We start from the raw sequence: 21125 nt of genomic DNA on the forward strand, positions 1-21125 counted from the left end.
GAATAATTTCGACCACCTGGGGATCTTTAACGTGCACTGACATCGCACAGCACACTGGCGCCTTAGCAAGGCAGACAGGACCCTTGCCAAACTCCGCAAAGCCGGTGACCAGGTGGGCCGAATTGTTCGCCGCGTTTCCAACAAGCGAGGAGGATTGCTAAGTAAGGATGTGGTGCGCCTCGCCCATGTCTTTGTAACTAGTCGAGTACTGTACTCTACTCCCTACCTTCGCAAAATTTTCAAGACTGCCCTGGACGTCCCGACCCGCTGCGGTGATTCGCTGGTTAGGCCGCTCGGCTACTGATCCGAAGTTCCCGGGTTCGAACCCGACCTTGGCGGCTGCGTTTCGATGGAAGCGAAACGCTAAGGCGCCCGTGTGCTGTGCGATGTCAGTGCACGTTAAAGATCCCCAGGTGGTCGAAATATTTCCGGAGCCCTCGACAACGGCACCTCTTTCTTCTTTCACTCCCTCCTTTATCCCTTCCCTTACGGCGCTGTTCGGGTGTCCGCGGATATGTGAGACAGATACTGCGCCATTTCCTTTCCCCCAAAACCAATTTTCAATTTTTTTCCTCGACCTCCCTTACCCGCCGCGGTGGCTCAGTGGTTAGGGCGCTTGGCTACTTATCCGGAGTCCAACGATATATGAGACAGATACTGCATCATTTCCTTCCCCAAAAACCAGTTATTATCATTATTATTCCTCGACCTCCCGATCTATACTTTCAACGCATGATTCCTCGCGTTGGGGGTGGTGAACACCTATCGGGAACTTTTCAATGCACATCTCTTTAATCAATACACGCGTCTCGCCCAGGCCGTGTCCGGTCGCCGCCTTTTGGACCGGTTACATATCAACCACGACAACCATACGATGGAACGGGTTCGAGTGCCCGAACTGTGAAGACGCGCCCTCTACGTTCGACCCCTTCCGACTAAGATGAACAAGGAGGACCATAGTGGCCCGCGGGCGTATACCCTGCACCGCCACTATGGCTCAAACAAACACGCCCTCTACGTCGACATTGCAGGCCCCTACCACTCCAGGAGGAAATGGCACACGGCTGCAGTCATACACGAAGGAAAACAGGTGGACGGCCTCTCGGTCGTAGCGCTCAGCTCAACGCATCCCCACGTGGTCGCAATTATTCCGGAGCCCTCCACTACGGCACCTCTTTCTTCCTTTATTCTTTCACTCCCTACTTTATTCCTTCCCTTACGGCGCGGTTTAGGTGTCCGCCGATATATGAGACCGATATCACAGTCCTCTTTGATTTCAAGATATTACTGAGCACTATCATGCCGAGAAACGGCGCTACCTGGTTCCTATGAACGGACTGGGTAAAAATGGCGAATGAACTCTCCTTAGGCCCTTTACAAACACCATGCTGTGTCCGGTGGTTCTCAAGCACTTTGACTCTTCTTTTGACGGCCGCTGCTCATTCTGTGGGGAGGTGGCAGGCACCTCTCCCATGGTTTGGGCATGCAGGCAAAATCCTTCTCTCCCCCGGTCACCCCTTCCCCTACCCGAGAGGACTGGGAGGCGGCCCTACTCGGCTGCCAGGAACTATCGGCCCAACGGGCCCTGGTTCGGCGGACCTGCGTGGTGGTCAAGACCAACGGGATCTCGGAATGAGGGAATACGCCTTGTATTGTAAGGGGGCGAGGCCCACTAGGGGCATCTCCCCGAGCACCTCTCTCTAAAAATAGCCAAATGCTCTTCACCACCACCGCCTAGGCTGGGTTCGAACCCGGGAACTCCGGCTCAGTAGCCGAGCGCCTAACCACTGATTCACCGTGGCAGATGTACGGGTCACTGGAAGGGCAAGTTATTGGGATTCTCAATCAAGAACCAAATCACTGCGCAGCTTACAAGCCTAATACGAAGCTCAGTTAGGTTCCACCGTTTGGCGGCACCAACCACTTCGAGGTGTCGAGTAAGATGCCGCTGTTAGCAGCTTTAGAACTTAGTGTCCATATCTTTGAGGGGACCTTCCTCTAACTTATACGATAACAGTTACAGCGGACCCATAATCTAAGGACCCGGGTTCGAACTCGAATTCGAACTCGCGTGGTCGAAATTATTGCGGCGCCCTCCATTAAGGCACCTCTTCCTCTTTCTTCTTTCAATCCCGGCTTCCTTCTTTCCGGATAAAAAGTCGCGGTAATTGGAGGCTGTTCACGATGCAATTTGTAGGCTCAAACTTTGTGAACACACAGAGAAAAAGAGGACTCGTGCCGTGACACAGGGGGACACAGGAAGGGCGTGCGTCCAGTGTCGTATTTTTCTTTGTGCGTGTTAAGCTTACGTCTTCAAACTTCCTCCTTTGCCTGACGATGCGGTTAAGATGTCCACCTACAAGTGAGACAGTTACTTTTTTTCCTCAAAACCCACTAATAATATTCGGAGGTGTTCAGGCGCCGAAAAAATAGTTTCAAAAGTGCCTCATTTGTTAGAAGGTGCACTACGTTTTTACTCATGCTGTAGTATATTAGCGACGGCGACTTGAAGGAGTGTAGACACCTAATTTTGGTGAAATATTTTCTTCTTTGCAGTTATACGTAACATATTACGGTACATTGATCGCCACGCGTGGTTATCCCTTACGACCGTTTAATAACTTATAAGCGAAATTTTCCCTCATGCTGTTTCGAAAGCTGTGTGGCATCACAGCTGCGTTTAGGTCACACGATGCATGCAAAAACTGCAGTATAATTTCTGCTTCCTCGTTTGTTTTCATTTTAGCTATTGAAGTAGGTTGGCTTTAGCGTTTTAGCAAATCAAAACGATGAAGCAGCGAATATATAGGATATTTTTATTCCTTAAATGTGTCCAATACGCAGCTTTGATGTCTGAGCTACCACATACCCAGCAATTCTGGACAAAACCGTTTTTGAGCGGAAAACCATTTATGAACGCCATTTTTTCATATAATTAACATTTCACTATAACAATCAATATATCCGCAGATCACCCGACGGCAGTTTTGTATTTTTTGTATTCACGTTTTTGCTGTCGTCAAAAAGATTCGCTATTGGTTTTCTATGGCCGTCTTAACTGTTCGATAGGATCGATGGAAACACTTCAATAGAAACATTTTGCCACACGTCAGAAGATTGGACCATTACCTTCAATATTTCCGTAACAGTGTCTGCAACTTTCCAATTTTCAAAATTTTTGCCCTAGATACCTGGACTCGGCAGCACGAGAGACAGAGAGTTGATTTTAGAGCGAAAGCTGTGCTCCTCCCGTACAAAGCTGAAGGTCATGCGGCTATGGAATTTGACCTTCAAACCAGGAGGAGCGGAGGCTTGGCTCTGACGTCATGCAACGTGACTCGCCAAGCCTCGCCACAGCTGCGCGAATTGAGTCGACGGGTATCGCTAACCTTGAAACTATCGAACGACGTTACTCGCTGCGCCTCGCCACAGGTGCGCATAGGCGGAGACGACCGCACTCTCGCAACTGCCGGAAATCGCGTGACGCGCCGTTTCCTTTAAAAAGCATGTGGCGGGTGCTTACCTTGACACAAAGCCATGGATGAGCAACGCGCCGGAACTACAGTGCTTCGGCGATGTATCGTTTCCGTCCGAGCCAAATCATTGATATGCAAAAAAGTTTAATCAGTTATGCCATGTCTAACCATGCTTAACAGAGCTTTCGCTCGTCTCACTAGGTTCAGCCGGTTTGAACCCCAGGTAATTTTTTAAATTATTTATCAGTCGTAGGTGAATGTCACGTTGCAGTACATGTGCACTGATGCCTTGGACATCATTACAAACAAGAAAATGCGCACCCAAAAATTAGGTGTCTATAGTGCAACAGGAAGTAATACAAATACTTATTAAAGGGTTATAAATACATTCGTGAAGAACAGCTTACAATGAGGGGCACATGGCCACAGCGCAAGACAAACACTGATCAAACTTGCAGCGCTTGAAGACACGGAGTAGACAACATGGGCGCTACTTTCAATGCATTTTTATTTATTTCAAGAACAGTTTTTTTTTAACCAATGGTAGCATGGACATAGCAGATCTCCAGCAGGTTATCACAGAACATCGCAACTAATCCCACAGCTTAATTTTCCTTTCTATTTCCAAGAAAAAATGGTTAATAATAATAATAATAATAATAATAATAATAATAATAATAATAATAATAATAATAATAATAATAATAATAATAATAATAATTGGTTTTTGGGGAAAGGAAATGGCGCAGTATCTGTCTCATATATCTTTGGACACCTGAACCGCGCCGTAAGGGAAGGGATATAGGAGGGAGTGAAAGAAGAAAGGAAGAATAGGTGCCGTAGTGGAGGGCTCCGGAATAATTTCGACCAAGAAAAAATGGTTGAAATTGGTTTTTAGGGAAAGAAAATGGCGCAGTATCTATCTCATCGGCGGACACCTGAACAGCGCCGTAAGGGAAGGAATAAAGGAGGGAGTGAAAGAAGAAAAGAAGAGAGAGATGCGGTAGTGGAAGGCTCCGGAATAATTTCGACCACCTGGGGATCTTTAACGTGCACTGACATTGCACAGCACACGGACGCCTTAGCGTTTCGCCTCCATCGAAACGCAGCCGCCGCATCCAAGAAACGAGATCTCTTCGTTTGAGGGGTATATAGATTGAGTGCTCACAAACTTATAATAATAATAATATTAATTGGTTTGGGGGAAAGGAAATGGCGCTGTATCTGTCTCATATATCGTTGGACACCTCAACCGCGTCGTAAGGGAAGGGATAAAGGAAGAAGTGAAAGAAAAAGGAAGAAAGAGGTGCCGTAGTAGAGGGCTCCGGAATAATTTCGACCACCTGGGGATCTTTAACGTGCACTGACATCGCACTGCACACGGGCGCCTTAGCGTTTTGTCTCCATAAAAACGCAGTCGCCGTGGTCGGGTTCGAACCCGGGCCACAAGCTTGGAAAATTCCAAGTACACAAACTTGGAAAATTGGTTTTTCGGGAAAGGAAATGGCGCAGTGTCTATCTCACATATCGGCGGACACCTGGACCAAGCTGTAAGGGAAGAGATAAAGGAGGGACTAAGAGAAGAAAGGTAGAAAGAGGTGCCGTAGTGGAGTGCTGCGGAATAAATTCGACCACCTGGGGTTCTTTAACGTGCACTGATATTCCACAGCGCACGGGGCGCCTTAGCCCTCCATTGAAACGTAGCCGCCGCGGTCGGGTTCGAACGTGGGTACTCCGGATCAGTAGCCGAACGCGTAACCACAGAGCCAGCGCGGTGGGTGCTCACACACTTAGTAGTAGTAATTGGTTTCATTAAAATAATAATAAAAAGGAAGGAAAAGATTTTTTGCTAGCCCCGGCATCTGCCATCGATACAAAAGCACCTGAGCTGGGGCAGCGGAAATAAAGGATAGCAGGCAGAATGCAGAAATGAAATGAAAGAGGTAGGGGACAGGAAGTGAGCAACTTTCAGTTTTTTTATGTTTCTGGCCTCCGCAGTCTCTCCCGTCGCTTTTTCCTTATTACTGCTTACGATTTTCAATTCCTTAAAAACCGGATAGCACCCAACCGGCTTGCAATCTAAACTGTGTTCGGCACGGTTCCTTTTATTATTTTCAAGATTTCTATTGTGTTTTTTCAGTCTCTCATTCAAATACCTTCCGGTCTGACCTATTCTGCTCCCGGTCTGACAATGAGATTGCCCATTACACAACGTCGTCGTTCGCCAGGCTAAGATATATCGGAATTTTATAATACGCGAACCCGGGACCACCGCCTCACCGGCGCAGCCGCTCTACCAACTCAGCTAACCAGAAATTTTTCCTCTTTATTGCTTGAAAAAAAATAGTGCCGAAAATAAAAATCTAAGCATGCTTACGCCACAAAACACCAGGCCACCATACCCCTGCACGACCCCATCTTCCAAAACATCAAAAGTCTAAGAGGCACACACATGCATCCAGATAGGGGAGCGAGCTAGGCGGCTCTTGTAGGACAGCATATCGCACCAAAGCGCATTGTTCACGAAACAAAGATTTCGACGACCGTGGTGATTCGGCGTGGCGGTCCATCATGCGGCTTTTCCAGAGACTAAATAGTCCCAGCAACATAAATACATCATATGGCACAACACAGTTTTCTTCCACAGGCAAAAATACGATACTGTAGGGTGTGATGTCGATGTCCTTCTTAACTGCTCGTTGTAATATGTCCCAGAAGAACTCATCATCACTGCACAGAATAAAACAGTGATCAATTGTCTCTGGTGTATTGCACAGGCGGCAATTCACCGTCCATGGCGCAAGCATCTCCTTAGAATGGAGCCATGCCTTCACAGGCAGCGTGGGTGTGTGCAGTTTAAAGAAAAATGTTTGTGCAGCAGAAGAAATGCACATTCACCTTACACGCTTTAAAGCACTGCTGTCAAGGAACTCCAGAAAAGGTTGCCGATGCAACGGTACAGGAACGGTACAGCTAACCGGGACGGCTACCGTACGGTGTGGCGAGAGCGATTTGATCAACAACGCGAAGTGGGGACAATGTTGGTCCAACGTTTAGGGGAATCCCCCAATGTGGAGTAGATTTGTAATAATTAAGTAACCACTCATTATGACTTACTCATGACCTACCGTGGGGATTGCTCTAAACATTGCACTAACACCGTTCCCACTTCGAGTTGTCGATCAATTCGCTCTTGCCATACCATACGCTAGCCGTCCCGGTTAGCTCAGTTGGTAGACCGACTGCTACGGTGAGGTGGTGGTCCCGATTTTCAACCGCGGACCAGGATGAATTTCTCTTCAACAACGACATTTCTGTTGAAGATGTACGGCTTTCTTTTATAGTCAGGCTCCTGCGCATGGGAGGATGCTAATGACTAATTACTTGGTTATTACAAATCTACTCCACCTTGGGTGATTCCCCTAAATATTGGACCGATATAGAAATTCTCTTCCTCCTTCGGCTGTACACTGAGCTTCTTTCCCTCTCTCCATCCCTCTTCAACCTCAAAAAATTTGGCGCAAGCGAGCGATGCGGCGCGAGCAGGCCGAACTGAACCGCAGATATACAGGAGCTCCCAGTACGTTCAAAGCCAATCCCTCTCACTTTCCAGTAGTTCGATCACGGCTGAGAGAAATGGCGGCAAAATACTGGTGACTTAAATATCCCTTCAGGCTGCACTGTTTGCGGATTATTTTAATGATTTACACGTGAAACTAAAGATTATAGCCGAGTAGGACGACCTCTATACTTTCTCTCTAGCCTCCAGACAATTCAGACAATCTAGCAGGGCGTGGAAAGGACTGAAACCCGCTCAGGAACGCCCACATGAAATTGGCTGGAGAGTTATTATGGCAAGTAAAGCGACACTTCGCAATAACTGATGCCGAAAAACACGAATTACATTTTTTTGGCTCTCTTCCAACGCAGGTCACCTGAGAATCAGTCAGCTGTGCAGCTCCCGAACATGGCCGGGGCGTCCCTGGGTCTTATAGGCGACGCCCGCCCGTGGTAGCTCTCTTGTTCGGCCTTCCGTCGTCTCCCCTCTCGGATGCCCGACATGGAGCAGCTGACGGAGTTCGTGTCCAAGTCGTTCACGCTCGACAGAGCCGTCGCCTTGCCCCCGCCGCTGTCCGTGTCCGCGCCCATGATCACGGCGGCGGCGATGAAAGCGGCTGTGGCCGGGCCCGTGCACGGCCGCAGCGCGGTGCAGTCCACACGAAGCCTCAACTTCACGGCGCAGAACCTGGCCACGTCTTCCCTACGCGAGAGGACGCCACCGCCCGCACTCGTGGTGCCCGCCTCTCCGGAGAACGCGTCCTCTCGCCGCAGGTCCTCCAGCGACGCCGAGCTGGACAAGGACGAAGAGGGAGACTCGAGGGGGAGCCCCGGTAAGTGCGCGAAACGGTTTTGTACTGCCAGCAGTCCGATTCGCGCACAAGGTTGATGCATCAGTCTAAAATGGGCGACAAAGAACTAGCAGGAGGTTGGCGCCGTGAGAACTTCCAATATGACTCAGCGAGGGTGGCGTTGTGGCGCCCGTGTGCTGTGCGATGCCAGTGTGCGCGTTAAAGATCCCCAGGTGGTCGAAATTATTCGGAAGCCCTCCACTAAGGCATCGCTTTCTCTCTATTGATGATGATGATGATGTCCTCAGGCTTAATGACACATACCCACGGCGGGGGATTCGCCTCGGTGCATTGCTGATACAAACACACACATGGGCAAGGAGTGGAGCAATCTCTCTTCTTTCACTCCCGCATTCCTCTTTTCACTCACGGTAGGATACGGGTGTCGACATAAAATTAAGACAGTTGCTGCTCTATTTCCTTTCATCAAAAACCTCTAAATGTGCTGCTAAGTACCGTGTGACAGGTTTTACTCCTGATATGGGCTGCCACGTTAGCACGGAGGCCAAATGAGGTAAAACACTCATTTACGTGCGCAGATTTTGATTGTGCTCTGGTAGCTGATTTTTATCTACAGCCCCCTGTTACGGCGCCTCCTCGTAGCGCATATTGAGGTCCTGTGTAGAAAAAAAAAACCATGAACCTGCCACCTGTCAAGGTTGGAAGGTGGCGTATAGGGGGAAATCCCGCTTTCACCTGCCAACGGCTATAATACCGACTAGAAAGAAAAGTCGGCTATAATCCCACACCGATAATAATGAAACATCAGCGATCGAAACGTGATCGCAGTACGTGAGTACGTGAAACTACACGCAATACCAAGGGGAAAATGTTTAAAGGAATCGCCAATCGCCAGGCGGTTATAGCGTGTCGGGCCGCCAGCCGGAATAACTACCACTGAGTTACAGTTGGCTTACCTGCAAATCTTGAGTCATGTACGTGTTTTCTCAGCGTTCAAATCCCCTTTCGGCGGCAGTCTTGTGGCTTAACTGCCCGGCCCTGAGAGGGCGCTGCGATGGGGTCCACGTTGTTACCGTTTTTTTTTTCTTTGCGTACGTGTGCTCAGCCTTAAGAAGACATTCTTGAGACGTCCTTCGCTGACGAGGCTCATGCAATTGAGCCCGGAAAAAGAAAAGCAATTTCATTGCATGGAGCCGGAGCTGACACTGTGTGTTGCCTTTTGCTGTCTGCTTTGCCCCAAAAACGGAAAGTCTGCGCTGACACGCCCCGCCGCGGTGGCTCAGTGGTTAGGGCGCTCGACTACTGATCCGGAGTTCCCGGGTTCGAACCCGACCGCGGCGGCTGCGTTTTTATGGAGGAAAAACGCTAAGGCGCCCGTGTGCTGTGCGATGTCAGTGCACGTTAAAGATCCCCAGGTGGTCGAAATTATTCCGTAGCCCTCCACTACGGCACCTCTTTCTTCCTTTCTTCTTTCACTCCCTCCTTTGCTTCTTTCCTTATGGCGCGGTTCAGGTGTCCAACGATATATGAGGCAGATACTGCGCCATTTCCTTTCCCCAAAAAACAATTATTATTGCGCTGACACTTTACACTTTTTTGTTTGTACTTAAGTTACAACTAAACCAAGCATCGTATTACTAAAGCAAAACGACACACCACAGCGGTAGGACCAAGAGGAGATGTGGTACAAAGGCGCAACAACCACAACGAAAAAATATCGCTTTTCAAATGCTCCACCTTCGTTGTTGTAATGGTGACAATGGTACTGTGGTGTCATTGAACAGCGTACCCTTCGTGCCCACATATTAAGGGGGAGGGCACGGGGTTGTAATTTGGGTTCCCCCTCTCAACTTCCATGACTGCTGACCCAGTATCCGCTGCTCTTTCGATTGTGAAGCACCGTGCTTCCCTCCCGTGGGCCGATGCTTTGTCTTCCCTCTAGTTGGTTGTACAATACGGAACACCACTCACTTCGCTTGTCAACACAAACATATGGTTACCCCCCCCCCCTCCTGCGCGTGCACTAACCTTTCTCTCATACATCTGTTTTCTCTGCGGCGGCCCCCTTGTTAAGCCAAGAAAGCGCAACCATACCCGAGCGTTCTTTGCAAGAGTGAACCCACATCAGCCAGCGATTGATCGCAGCAAACAATATACACGAGAGGGAACGCATTCTTTCCTGTCGTTTGTATACGAAACGATTAGGGCACCGTCTTGTGTCAAGGCTTTCAACAAACGCTTGACGAAAATGTGCTGTTTTTGTCGCAACCGCCGCGAACGCCTCAGGAGCTGCTCGAAAGGGGAATGACCCCTTGCCCTTGCGCGCGTCCTATGCCCCCCCCCCCCCCTCCTCCTCACAAAAGATAAAAGGGAATTAGGATGAAAAAGGCAAGCTCTCACATTCAATTTTGTCAATGTTTCCCCCGGAAGTCTCAATGGCCCCGTCGCCCGACCAGCCTTAGGTGAAAAATTAATTCAGAAAAGATAATTCGTAGTCAGAGAGTCTGTAATGTTGCTCGATGTAATATTCAATGCCAGGATTGGGCTGTTATGAATCCCGATATTTGGCGCCCAAATGAAACAGAAAAAAATGTAATGACACAGCGCAGTCAAGCACATTTTCTTTTTTTTACGTTGGGAGGAGATAAAAGGTCACACTGCCGCCCTCTCCGTTTATTAAAACGACCTACGCCTACTCAAATGTGAGAAGATGCGAATTCGGGCCTGGTAACATGGTAAAAAGAAGTATCCATTTGCTGTGAATCAAGCTGCAATCGAGCATAACCGGAATACATTGGTTGCGCATGGAAGAGCGTATTTTAATTATTTACAAGCTCTATTTACAGGCTCACAAGGAGTTGCCAAAAAATTTACTTTTTGCGTTCGTATGTTTTCACCTCAAGGTTTACCACGCCCCAGCTGCGGCTGTTAATTTTGGTAATCTTTTGTCAACACCCCGTATCGCATCTCTTGCCTGAAACGCAGACTTCAAAAACGCTCTTTTACAGGGAGGACCAAACTCCTCTTATTTTGATTTAAAGATACATTCCAGAGGGCACAAAAATTTTAAGGACAAAAATTCTGCATGAGAGCCTGTTTCATAAACTCGAATGGATAAACATGCCCTTATTCTTTAAAGAGCTGTCTATGCTGCAAAGAGCTGCAATGTGTTCTTCATAATAATAATAATTTGTTTTTGGGAAAAGGAAGTGGCGCAGTATCTGACTCACATATCGGCCGACACCCGAACCGTGCCGTAAGGGAATGGATAAAGCAGGGAGTTAAAGAAGAAAGGAAGAAGAGGTGCCGTAGTGGAGGGCGTTTTTATGGAGGAAAATCGCTAAGGCGCCCGTGTGCTGTGCGATGTCAGTGCACGTTAAAGATCCCCAGGTGGTCGAAATTATTCCGGAGCCCTCCACTACGGCACCTCTTCTTCCTTTCTTCTTTCACTCCCTCCCTTATCCCTTCCCATACGGCACGGTTCAGGTGTCTCATGATATATGAGACAGATACTGCGCCAATTCCTTCCCCCCAAAACCAATTATTATTAATTATATTATCACTGACATCGCACAGCACACGGGCGCCTTAGCGTTTCGCCTCCATAAAAACGCAGCCGCCGCGGTCGGGTTCGAACCCGGGAACTCCGGATCAGTAGCCGAGCGCCCTCACCACTGAGCCACCGCGGCGGGCTACTGAACTTGCCGCCAGAATGACATATTTAGAGTAGAACCGTGTATGAAATGATTGCGACTTTAATCGCAATTTTAAGGTTACTGTTTCATTCACCTTTGTTGAACCCATTCACGCCTGCACCTTTCCGAGTGCGAAATGAGCATCGGGGGAGATGGGTCGTCATTCAAAGTTTGTGCGTCTGCAATGAGGACCTGAACGGCGCTGTGAACATTGTTGTGAAACCAAGTGGTTGCGGCGTCAAGGCGCTTGCTCGCAAAGCCGTCGCTACAAAATGTGGTAGGCGCCTGGCCGGGGATGGAAGTGAATAAGTATTTTAGGTTGAGCGAAGGAAAGCAAAAATAAAAATAATGTGGGGATTCTGGTGGCGAGCGTAAGGGAGACATTGGCGTCAAGACTCCGCGGTGCGCGATCGCGAGGGCTAACGCCAGAAATCACATCGTCATAACGGTGACCAGCTGTGAATTTCCGGAATTTAAAACTCATCTGTCTTGCGCTATAGCTTCGTTCAGCATTTTTTTCTCGACCTTACTACTTGCCGCTAATTTTCCTCTCCTGCCTATCTCTTGGGGCGGAGCAACTGCCACTAGTCAAGTCAAGTCAAGTCAAGTCATCTTTATTTCAACATCACAAGGATGCTAGGGGCGCAGCCAAAAAGCCTATTAACGGCTTGACGAGGGGCTGCGCCCCTTACAAAAACTTGGTAACTTCGGCGTATGAGTTGACTATGCAATGAAATATAATTTTAACAGAAACAACAGGGCGAAATGGCACTTTCATATAATGTTTAACTAAATACTGTAGAAAAGGTGACATACGATTGCGGCAAGGAAGAAAAAACATACACGCAGTGTGGAAAACATATTTACAGAAATGCACACTTTCAGTGAGGTAATAAAAATAATAGCGTTATCTGCACACTGTAACTATTGAATTGTGTTTAGAAGAAGAGGCAAGGTGTAACTAATGCTCTGCCGTCCGTAATTTGTTCGGGTTTCTGGAATGACGAAATGATTTTTTGTACGAGTGCTGTAATTGTGAGACTTGTGTTCTAGTCTGTAGAGTTCCTTGAAGAAGATAGCTGTGTTTATGGCTGTAGTCCTGTAGCGCCTTAATAAAGTTTGTTCATATTGCTGCGGGATAGGAATTATATTCAATTTACAAAAAATCGCTTCTGTTGGTGCGTCTCGAGAAACGTTGACGATGATTCTAAGGGCTCGTTTTTGTAATCTATGAAGCTTGCTAACATTCGAAAAGGTGGTGGTCCCCCAAACCAAAAAGCAGTATCCTATAACAGAAGAAAATAGGGACTGAAAGATAATTTTTTTTACAGATTGCGGTAAGCAATACCGAAGCCTGGAAAGAATACCCACTACCTTAGCTATTTTGATAATCGTAGTATCTACATGTTTATTCCATGATAAATGTTCATTAAAATACACTCCAAGGCTTTTAAAGTCCGGGACGAGCTCAATTTTTACCGAACCTAGCCACAGCGATAATCCCAGGAAATCAATGATCCTATTTTTGGGACGGAAAAGCATTGCTTTGGTTTTTTTGGTATTAATTTCCAAGGAGTTAATGGCTGTCCATTCATGGAGGGAAAGCAAACACTGATTCGCCTGCCCAAAGAGATCATATACATTAGTTGATTTAAAAAATAGGCTGGTGTCATCAGCATACATTAAAAATGTGCATTTGTTATCTAGACTAGTAACATCATTTATGTAAAGATTAAATAGCAGTGGACCCAATATGCTGCCTTGAGGAACACCAGCTCGTAGAGCCTGTATATCGGAAAGCTGATTGTCAATCTTGACCTGCTGACAACGGAAGGTTAAGTAAGATCGGATTAACTGAAGAAAGACGCCCCGAAAACCGTATATGTCTAGCTTGGCTATTAAAGTCTCATAGTTGATCCGGTCGAACGCTTTTGAAAAATCAACGAATATGCCCAGAACAAGCTCCCTCTTTTCAAATGATTCCAGTATTAATTCTTTCTGCACAAGAAGGGCGCTCTCTGTTGACCTGCCTTCTCTGAAACCATGCTGACATGTAGTTATTACGTTGTGTTTTTTACTAAAGCTAGCAATACGTTTAAACATCACCTTTTCTAGACATTTTGAGAAGACGGGAAGTATCGATATTGGACGATAGTTAGAGAGGTCGTCTCTGTCACCGCTTTTATAGATAACAGAAACCCTAGCCATTTGCATCCGCTTTGGGAATACTCCGTTTTCTAGGCAGATATTGAATATGTACTCTAAAACTTGGCTGATAATATCAATGACATATTTAAAGGGTTGCACCTGGAAGCCATCTATATCACGAGACCTGCTATTACGGAGGGTTGCGAAGTGACTTTGAATCTCATGCTTATCTGTCGGCGACAGAAACGCAGTTTCAGTGGTACGAAATTTTAGATATTCTGCAGAGCGTTGATCATGAGCACTCCTCACAACTGAAATAAAGTGATCGTTGAAGCGATTGGCCAGCTGCCTTCCGGATAACGCGCAGTCGCCTATTTTGATCGATGTACAAGTTTGGGGGTCTCTTGAGGGTTTAAGATATTGTTAATTTCCTTCCAAACAAGATCGCTTCGTCTTACTGTATTGGAGTTGAATAGCTTATTCATGTAATCTTTCTTTGCTTGGCGAAGAAATGATGTTACCTGGTTTCTGAAATTTTTAAAAGCTTTAAGGTCATCGGGAGCTCTTGAAGAAGGAAACGGCTGTAGAGTTTGTTTTTCTTTGTTATCATTTTGAGGCAGTCTCTGTTGTGATCCACGGGTTTACGAGCTTTCCTTGACTTTTTGCAAGTTCTTTCAGGAAAGCACTCTAAATATATGCTTGTAATTATCTTTATGAAAGTATCATACGCTAGATCTGGATCATTAATTTCGTACACGCACTTCCAGGACACTTCCTTAAGTTTGGCTCTGAAGTAGTTCTAAGGTATCTGGGTTTATATCGTTTGGTATGCTGTTGAACTATTTGCTCTTCTTCGTTGACGCTTGTTTGCACGATCAGAAGCCTAAATCTGCGTTGTCTCTGTCCGCGTCAGCGTACACCCCCCTTTCTTCAAGGGGAGTCTCTTTAGCTCCGAGGGGTTATGTGTCACCAAGGTCCCTCTTTAAGGAAGCGGGAAGTCGTCCCGTCTTTGTCCATATGATTACCAAACTTCCCCAGCGCGTCCCGTGCGGGAGGGGTACCGCAGGGATGGTGAGCAAAGCGGCGCCTTTCCATCAAGCTCACAAAAAATTATTCGCGGGCCGGTCATTAATTAAGCGGTAAGGCCTTCCTTTTTGGCGGAAGGCACTTAGCATGCGGTCATCACAACGCGCCTCTGCGTTCGCGCAAACTCCCACGTCAAAGGGGAGGCCACGCCGCGAGCGCAGAAGCAGGGCAAAGACAAATTATAAGCAATAAAAAAAAACGCGCCATGAATAAAAAGGGCGCGTGTCTTAAGAGCGGCGCATGCGTAAAAAGCCCAACGCTGCCTTCCCCGCGTGATAATTAGAAAAGATGTCACGCGCCACTTTTGACGCTCTCATCGAGTCCGCCGGTAATTGCATTAGGCTAATTACGTCGTCGGCACGGTTTTTGTGTATACTCGTAAACCCTTCTCCCCTCCTGACCCCCCCCCCCCCCCCCCCCCCCCCCCCCCCCCCCCTGCCTTTCTCGGCTCTGCAGCATAGCCTGTGTAGCCCTCAGAGCCTGTGTCCGTTTAACGAGCCACTTAAGGCTCTGCGCGTTCTTCCCCGCTCTGTGCCGTCTTTCCGCATATGAGGAAAAAACAAAGAAAAAGAACACGCCGCTTGGCCAGAACCCGAGGCCGGAAGTGGACCGGTGCTTTTACTTATGCTTATTTTTCGCTCTTTCTTTCATCTATGTTTCTTACTGTTTCTATTTTTAGTTTTGGTTACTTTATTCCGGTACTGTGGTGCGAGATCTACCACGCTCCTTCAGTTCTGCGCCAACCTGTCAGTGCTGCTCGTTTGTTGGTCGGATGGCGGTGAAAGTTCTTGCTATGGCAGCGTTCGTTCCTCATGTCATTGACATTACTGACGATGTAGTTTGGGCTTTGGCGCACGTGTCGTTTTCTCTTGTAATGCCAACTTTTTTAATAGATGGCGCCTAGCGGCACGAAGTCAGCACTTCTTGCCAAGTGCCCCTGTTTGAAAAAAAAACAACGAAATTAGCCATTTGAGAATGTCTGTTTTCGTTAGTTCTTAAAATAATCTCGAAAGATTTAAGGCACACTCTTTGAATTGCACTAAGCATAAATGGTGTTCCGTTCACGGCTTGTCTTGTTGTAACTTACTTCAATGCGCGTAATGGAAGGCTGGCACGCAAAGTGACGTAGCCAAACCAAAACTAGGATACGCTTTTTCAGTTACGCAAATCTCCAGCTAAAAACTTTCGAGCTGATACCAGCTTACGATGAGCGCGTTTGCACGAGTCACAAAAGACCGATGCACTAAGGTGAAGACTTCGGTATGTATTTGCCACGAACAAGTGAATAAATTAAAACGTCATCTAAACCTGTTAGAAGGGAGTTAGAACTGCGCGAATAGGTCGAGAAGAACAGGCAAATAAACGAATACGGAGCCACGAGCGATCTAAACCAGCGCCGCAAGTCGTAACCCACATAACTTGTTCTCAATAGCAGACATTCAACGCGAAAATCATTCGTCGCTTACAGACATTTCGCGCCTCAGGTTCCTTACGCTTCCGAAATCAATTTCGCTGTTTTGTATGGATATGTGTCAGATTAAGAGAGGGTCTCTGGCATGCGCCTGAGGGCATCGTCCAGGCATTCTGGGTTCGTCTGCAGCGGGGTATGCCCACGCTACCTTAATCGTAATATCGGTCTGGTTAATACATGTGCAGTTGTGCGTCCTTTTCATGGGTCACTTAATGTGCACACGCTTAACACTTGCTAAAAAAAGTTGAAATTGGATTTACAATTATTGACTGTGCCCCTCATTTCGTTATATCCACCAGCGATCATGGCCAGAAATACGACATCGCAGAGGAGATCAGCTTATAACAGGTGAACTGAAGCAGACACAACAACTCATTCGGCTGACGTGTAACTAAGGTCGCGGTGAATTACTAATGACCTTCGCTTACACTGCATACGACAAAGAAAGGCGTTGTAAGAACATAATACTCTATATCACGGAAAAGCAGCGATTCACCATGCGTTTTGCAGGACAAGAGTGTTCAACTGTCTTATCGAAGCAACATGCTAAAGAGCCCACTTTTCTTCTTGGTTAGAAGGAAAAGTGGTTAGTAATGATAATTGTAGGGAACCTTCTCATTAAAATAGGACATTTAAGTACTGGCTTTTGTGAGGGTATTCAGAAATGAGAGTAGGGGCGGTGGGGGACATTTTCATACCCCTTTGCCTTGTAGTGGACGATTTCGTTGAATTATGAGGTTTAAATGCATTCGAATCGAGTCATCGCGCTTTTTGTTACTTGTCACGCATTATTAGGATATGGCAAGGATTGTTCTGCATTAAAAATTTTCTCACGCGCTGTTAATTGCCCTCACGAGTACTCTTTTCGCCAGGAAAGAGCTCACGCTGACTTGGTGAAGTTCTTCAATGTCTAGAGCTGTAGCAAATAGCAGTTACTAGATTATTTCATAGTGTTTCTTGATTACCACTACTTTGCTCTGTAACAATGTTGGGCCGAAAATATGGGGTTTACAACAACAACAACAACAACAACCACCACCACCACCACCACCACCACCACCACCACCACCACCACCACCACCACCACCATCATCATCATCATCATCATCATCATCAGCCTCACTACTCCCATGGCAGGCCAAATGCCTCTCCCATATCTCTCCATATAACCCTGTCCTGTGCGGGCTGCGGCCACCCTATCCCCGCAAACTTCTTAATCTCATCCACGCCAGCTAACTTTCTGCCGCTATAAACTACGCTTACCTTCTCTTGGAATCCACTCCGTTACCATTAACGACCATCCGTTACCTTGCCTTCGCATTACATGTCCTGCCCAAGCCCATTTCTTCTTGATTTCGGCTAAGATATCATTAACCTGAGTTTTTTCTCTGACTCACTCCGCCCTCTTCCTGTCCCATAATGTTACACCTGCAATTTTTCTTTCAACAGCTCGCTTCGTTGTCCAGAACATAAGCTGAACCTTATTTCGTTAGCCTCCACGTTTCTGTCCCATAGGTGATTACCGGTAAGATACAGCTGTTGTATATTTTTCTCTTGAGGGATATTAGTAAACTGCTATTCATTATCAGAGAAAACCTGTGAAATTCGCTCCACTCCATTCTTAGTCTTCTAGTCATTTCGCTCTCGCGATTCAGGTCTGCGGTCACTACCTGCCCTAAGTGGGATAAAGCACCAGCGCCGCGGCAGCCGAAATTGGAAAACAGTTCGAGCAAGCGTCCAGCGCTCATGTGGCGGCATCCACGGGACAGCACGCTTCCAGCAAACTGGCTGTCATTCCAGAAGCACACTGTTTCGGGACGGTATCTTATGTGAATGAATTAATTGTGCTTGTTCACAGTGACGGATTTTTTAAAAAATATCCGTCACTGTGAAGTGTATTAGCGAGAAAGAAAACATCTGATGACGCACTTTATTTTTTTTGTATTCCTGTTAATTAATTTTCTGAGATCTAGCAGCGAACAAAATTTCTGACGTCTGAGTTTCAGCGGGTCTTGTCCCATTCTATGATTGTCAGAGTGGCTTGTTGGGCGAGTTGGTTTACCATATTGAAAATATACCTGCGCTCAAAAGACACGGACTGAAAGATAAAGATACACACACACAGCGCTGTGTGTGTGTGTCTTTATCTTTCAGTCCGTGTCTTTTGAGCGCAGGTATATTTTCTATGATTGTGTCTGTCCAGTCTTATAAGAGAAAAAAATAACAGTCTAGAACTTGGCCTACCCAGTGACGGGACAGCAGTTCATTTAATGTTCAGTACATCCACGTAAGAGTGCATAAAGAAGAGTCCGTTTTGATGTAGCATTGTTTTCTTTAATTTTTTTCCCCTGATTTTTAAGCGTTTCCTTTAAAGTGTATTGTAGATCGGCCTAGAAAAGGCATGATTAATTTTTTCCCTTTCGGGGTATCACTGAATTGTATATTGTCGCAGGAATATCACGCCGCCGAGACCAATTTCAACCCCATGATGAGTGGCTTCGTAAATAAACCCGATGTTTCGTGCTTATCCTGATTTGGAGTGGCTGCACCATTTTCATTTCGCCACAAGTTTTCTCGTTCTCAACTTTTGTTTTCTTTTTCATATTTTCGTCGGCCAAAAAAAAGCACTTTTTTGATGGCTGTCTCTCTTGACGAGCCCAATTTTAAGCGGATTCCCTGGAAACAGAGCGTTGAAGGATTGTGAGAAGAGAACGCTTCATCATAAAACGCGCCGCACTTAGTTCCGCAACTGCGCTATAATATTCACTGCCGCCTGCATCTCATTCGGTGGATTTTATTTCCCTCTTTATCGCATCAACCGCGTGACAAACAGGACTGTTTATGGCAGCCGACGTTCCATTGCGAAGGCCCAACGCGCGTGCATCCGGAGTGGCTTCCAGTCCGCGTTGGGGTAAGCAGCCCGAATCACTTACTGCTTCGCGCGACGCTCGTTCGCATAAACATCACAGCCTGCGCCCTGCTGCACCGCTGACGTCTCCCGACCCCGACCAATAATGGGCTGACGAGCGCGCCATCTCTCGAGACAGTTTTGAAATATATGGTGGCGGGCGACAAAAATTGAGTTACTACTGCTGATGAATTATACTGGAAAACAGGAAACAAGGAAGGTAAAGTGGGAGTTGCAGGATAGAAAACGAGGCAGCAGTGACGGAAATGTTTCAGCCAGCGCGTTAGGTTGGACGGATTTTTGCCTGTAGCTTAATAATTGGTTTTGGGGGAAAGGAAATGGCGCAGTATCTGTCTCATATATCGTTAGACACCTGGACCGCGCCGTAAGGGAAGGGATAAAGGAGGTAGTGAAAGAAGAAAGGAAGAATAAGTGCCGTAGTGGAGGGCTCCGGAATAATTTCGACCACCTGGGGATCTTTAAGGTGCACTGACATCGCACAGCACACGGGCGTCTTAGCGTTTTTCCTCCATAAAAACGCAGCCGCCGCGGTCGGGTTCGAACCCGGGAACTCTGGATCAGTAGCCGAGCGCCTTAACTACTGAGCCACCGCGGCGGGGCTGCCTGTAGCTTTCACTTCAACGATTCTGCGATGCATGTGATGGGTTCAGTTGAGACACCCGGGCATGTAGGTGCATCTGTTGTCTGAATCAACAGACGCGATAAAACTATTTGCTCAAATCACGTCAAACAAGCATTCCTTGCGAGGCTGGGAGGGTAACAAGGCCAGGAGTATATTGTTTTCCATTCATTCATTCATTCATTCATTCATTCATTCATTCATTCATTCATTCATTCATTCATTCATTCATTCATTCATTTACCGTGCGATGTCAGTGCCCCAGGTGGTCGAAATTTTCGGAGCCCTTCACTACAGCATCCCTCATAGCCTGAGTCGCTTTGGGATATTAAACTCCCATAATTTATTTATTTATTTATTTATTTATTTATTTATTCCTTTCTTTTTTTCTTTCTTCATTCCTTTCTTTCTTTCCTTTTCTTTCTTTCTTTTTCTTCACATGGAATCCTCCTCAGCTGTAAGATCGTGGGAATCTAGGGGTCCCCACTCAATATCCCAAGTGTAGCTGCGGCAGGTGCGCTTTCATTTTAGCACTGTCATCAAGGGTGGTGCACGCTTTACGGGGGCAAAAAAAATGCGACATTTTTTTTTTTTGCCAATGAAACGAAAACTATAAAGCCGAATCCCGCCCACTCGTCCTGCAAACCAAAATATAGTCCCCGGCTGCATTTACAACTTTCTTTTAAACGGTGTATTGGTAATATTAGTCATTTAGGGCATGTTTCTATGTAACTGCAAATTTTTTGTTAGAGAGCCACGGCCATACCCAGTTCCTTTTATTACAACGAATCTTCTAGGCCAGACCTGATGCAACAAACTTCCAAGATGGCGCCAGCTATACTAGAGGCGGAACGAAGCAACCAGCGAGCAACGCACCAGGCGGCCAGGTGCACCCTCCTCTGGCTGCACTGTTTGACGCAGTGACACCCCCCGTAGCTCTGACTTCATTGTTAGGATAAGTTGTCGCTGAGCATACATCAATGTACGAGTGAATCCCACGTGCTAAGTAGCGGTGAGTCTGAGCTTTTCCGGTATTTATTGAGATTCCAGCTGACGTGGGTCTCTACATAGCAGCGGGTTCACTGTGGATGGCACTGACCGCCTCTAAGTAGTTACTTCTCACTTCGTAGCAAAACGCGCTCACTTCGCATTCCTATCGCATCACTGTGCCTAAGTATTCTTTCGTTTTTCGCTCATTTTATTGCACTGCTATAACTCGCCGAGTGAATAATTGCTACCGTTAAAACGGCAGGAGCTTTTATCGCATTTATAATCGTTCAAATCTCTAAGTAGGTCGGCTAATTCAAACAGAAATGTCTGCTCTTTATTAA

At 46.8% G+C, this 21125-nt stretch overlaps 1 protein-coding gene across 1 annotated transcript in view; it reads left to right on the plus strand.

The window, feature by feature from the left end:
• LOC144123248 (uncharacterized) overlaps window positions 1-21125 on the plus strand; it is a 65442-nt gene that overhangs the window by 5494 nt on the left and 38823 nt on the right. Inside the window, exon 2 of the mRNA XM_077656108.1 lies at window positions 7407-7867. Within this exon, the coding sequence (XP_077512234.1) occupies window positions 7528-7867 (340 nt within the window). The 5' untranslated portion in view covers window positions 7407-7527. The remainder of the gene's footprint in view (window positions 1-7406; window positions 7868-21125) is intronic.

The sequence above is a fragment of the Amblyomma americanum genome, chromosome 3, assembly GCF_052857255.1.
Source record: "Amblyomma americanum isolate KBUSLIRL-KWMA chromosome 3, ASM5285725v1, whole genome shotgun sequence".
Taxonomy (NCBI): domain Eukaryota; kingdom Metazoa; phylum Arthropoda; class Arachnida; order Ixodida; family Ixodidae; genus Amblyomma; species Amblyomma americanum.